Source organism: Ailuropoda melanoleuca, unplaced genomic scaffold, assembly GCF_002007445.2.
Source record: "Ailuropoda melanoleuca isolate Jingjing unplaced genomic scaffold, ASM200744v2 unplaced-scaffold55142, whole genome shotgun sequence".
Classification (NCBI taxonomy): Eukaryota; Metazoa; Chordata; class Mammalia; order Carnivora; family Ursidae; genus Ailuropoda; species Ailuropoda melanoleuca.
The window spans coordinates 1-817 of NW_023228440.1; the positions used below are offsets into that span (position 1 = coordinate 1).

General features: G+C 45.9%; 1 protein-coding gene across 1 annotated transcript; it reads left to right on the top strand.

Annotated features, from left to right (window-relative positions):
• Positions 1-224: 224 nt before the first annotated feature.
• LOC100477499 (copper transport protein ATOX1) lies at positions 225-434 on the top strand. The gene has a single exon (XM_034652176.1). It carries the CDS (start codon positions 225-227, stop codon positions 432-434), a length of 210 nt encoding a protein of 69 aa, XP_034508067.1.
• The last annotated feature ends 383 nt before the right edge of the window (positions 435-817 follow it).

Here is an 817-nt window from a genome sequence, read left to right on the forward strand (position 1 = left end):
GTTATGGGATCGAGCCCCACATCAGGCTCCTCTGCTACGAGCCTGCTTCCTCCTCTCCCACTCCCCCTGCTTGTGTTCCCTCTCTCACTGGCTGCCTCTATCTCTGTCAAATAAATAAAAATAAATAAAATCTTTAAAAAAAAAAAAGATTATGTCTCAGAGTTTCAGATCCTATAAAAAAAATAGGGGGATAAAAATACATATCTCAGACCATATCCATAGCCATGCTGAAGCCCGAGTTCTCTGTGGACATGACCTGGGAAGGCAGCTCTAAAGCTATCCATAAGGTGCTCGACAAGCTGGGAATAGTTGAGTTTGATATTGACCTGCCCAACAAGAAAGTATGCATCAACTCTGAGCACAGCACAAACATTCTGTTGGAGGCCCTGGGGAAAACAGGAAAGCCTCATTTCTACCTGGGCCCTGAGAAATGAGGGCCTGGAGCCCTGGTCCCAAAATGGACCAAAGAGGGCAGGACGCTGATCCTCTCCTGCCTTCCAGACAGAAGTGGGCCTGGCAGTCCTACTCAGTGATCAGAGTTCCTGCAGAGACCCTCACTTGTCCTGCTACTCCCTAGCTTCCCTGTAATAGAGTTGAGCTGCTTTTGTTGGAAAGAAAATACATATTTCAGAAGACTGTTCTAAATGAGCTAATACTTTGTAAAGCGTGGACTATAGTAGAAGTCATAATTTTTTTTTAAAGATTTTATTTATTTATTTGACAGAGAGAGAGGGAGCCAGCGAGAGAAGGAACACAAGCAAGGGGAGTGGGAGAGGAAGATGCAGGCTCGCAGTGGAGGAGCCTGATGTGGGGACTC

What these genes read in the sequence shown, in the direction of transcription:
- LOC100477499 (XM_034652176.1), top strand. Translation starts at nt 225, where the DNA reads ATGCTGAAGCCCGAGTTCTCTGTGGACATGACCTGGGAAGGCAGCTCT.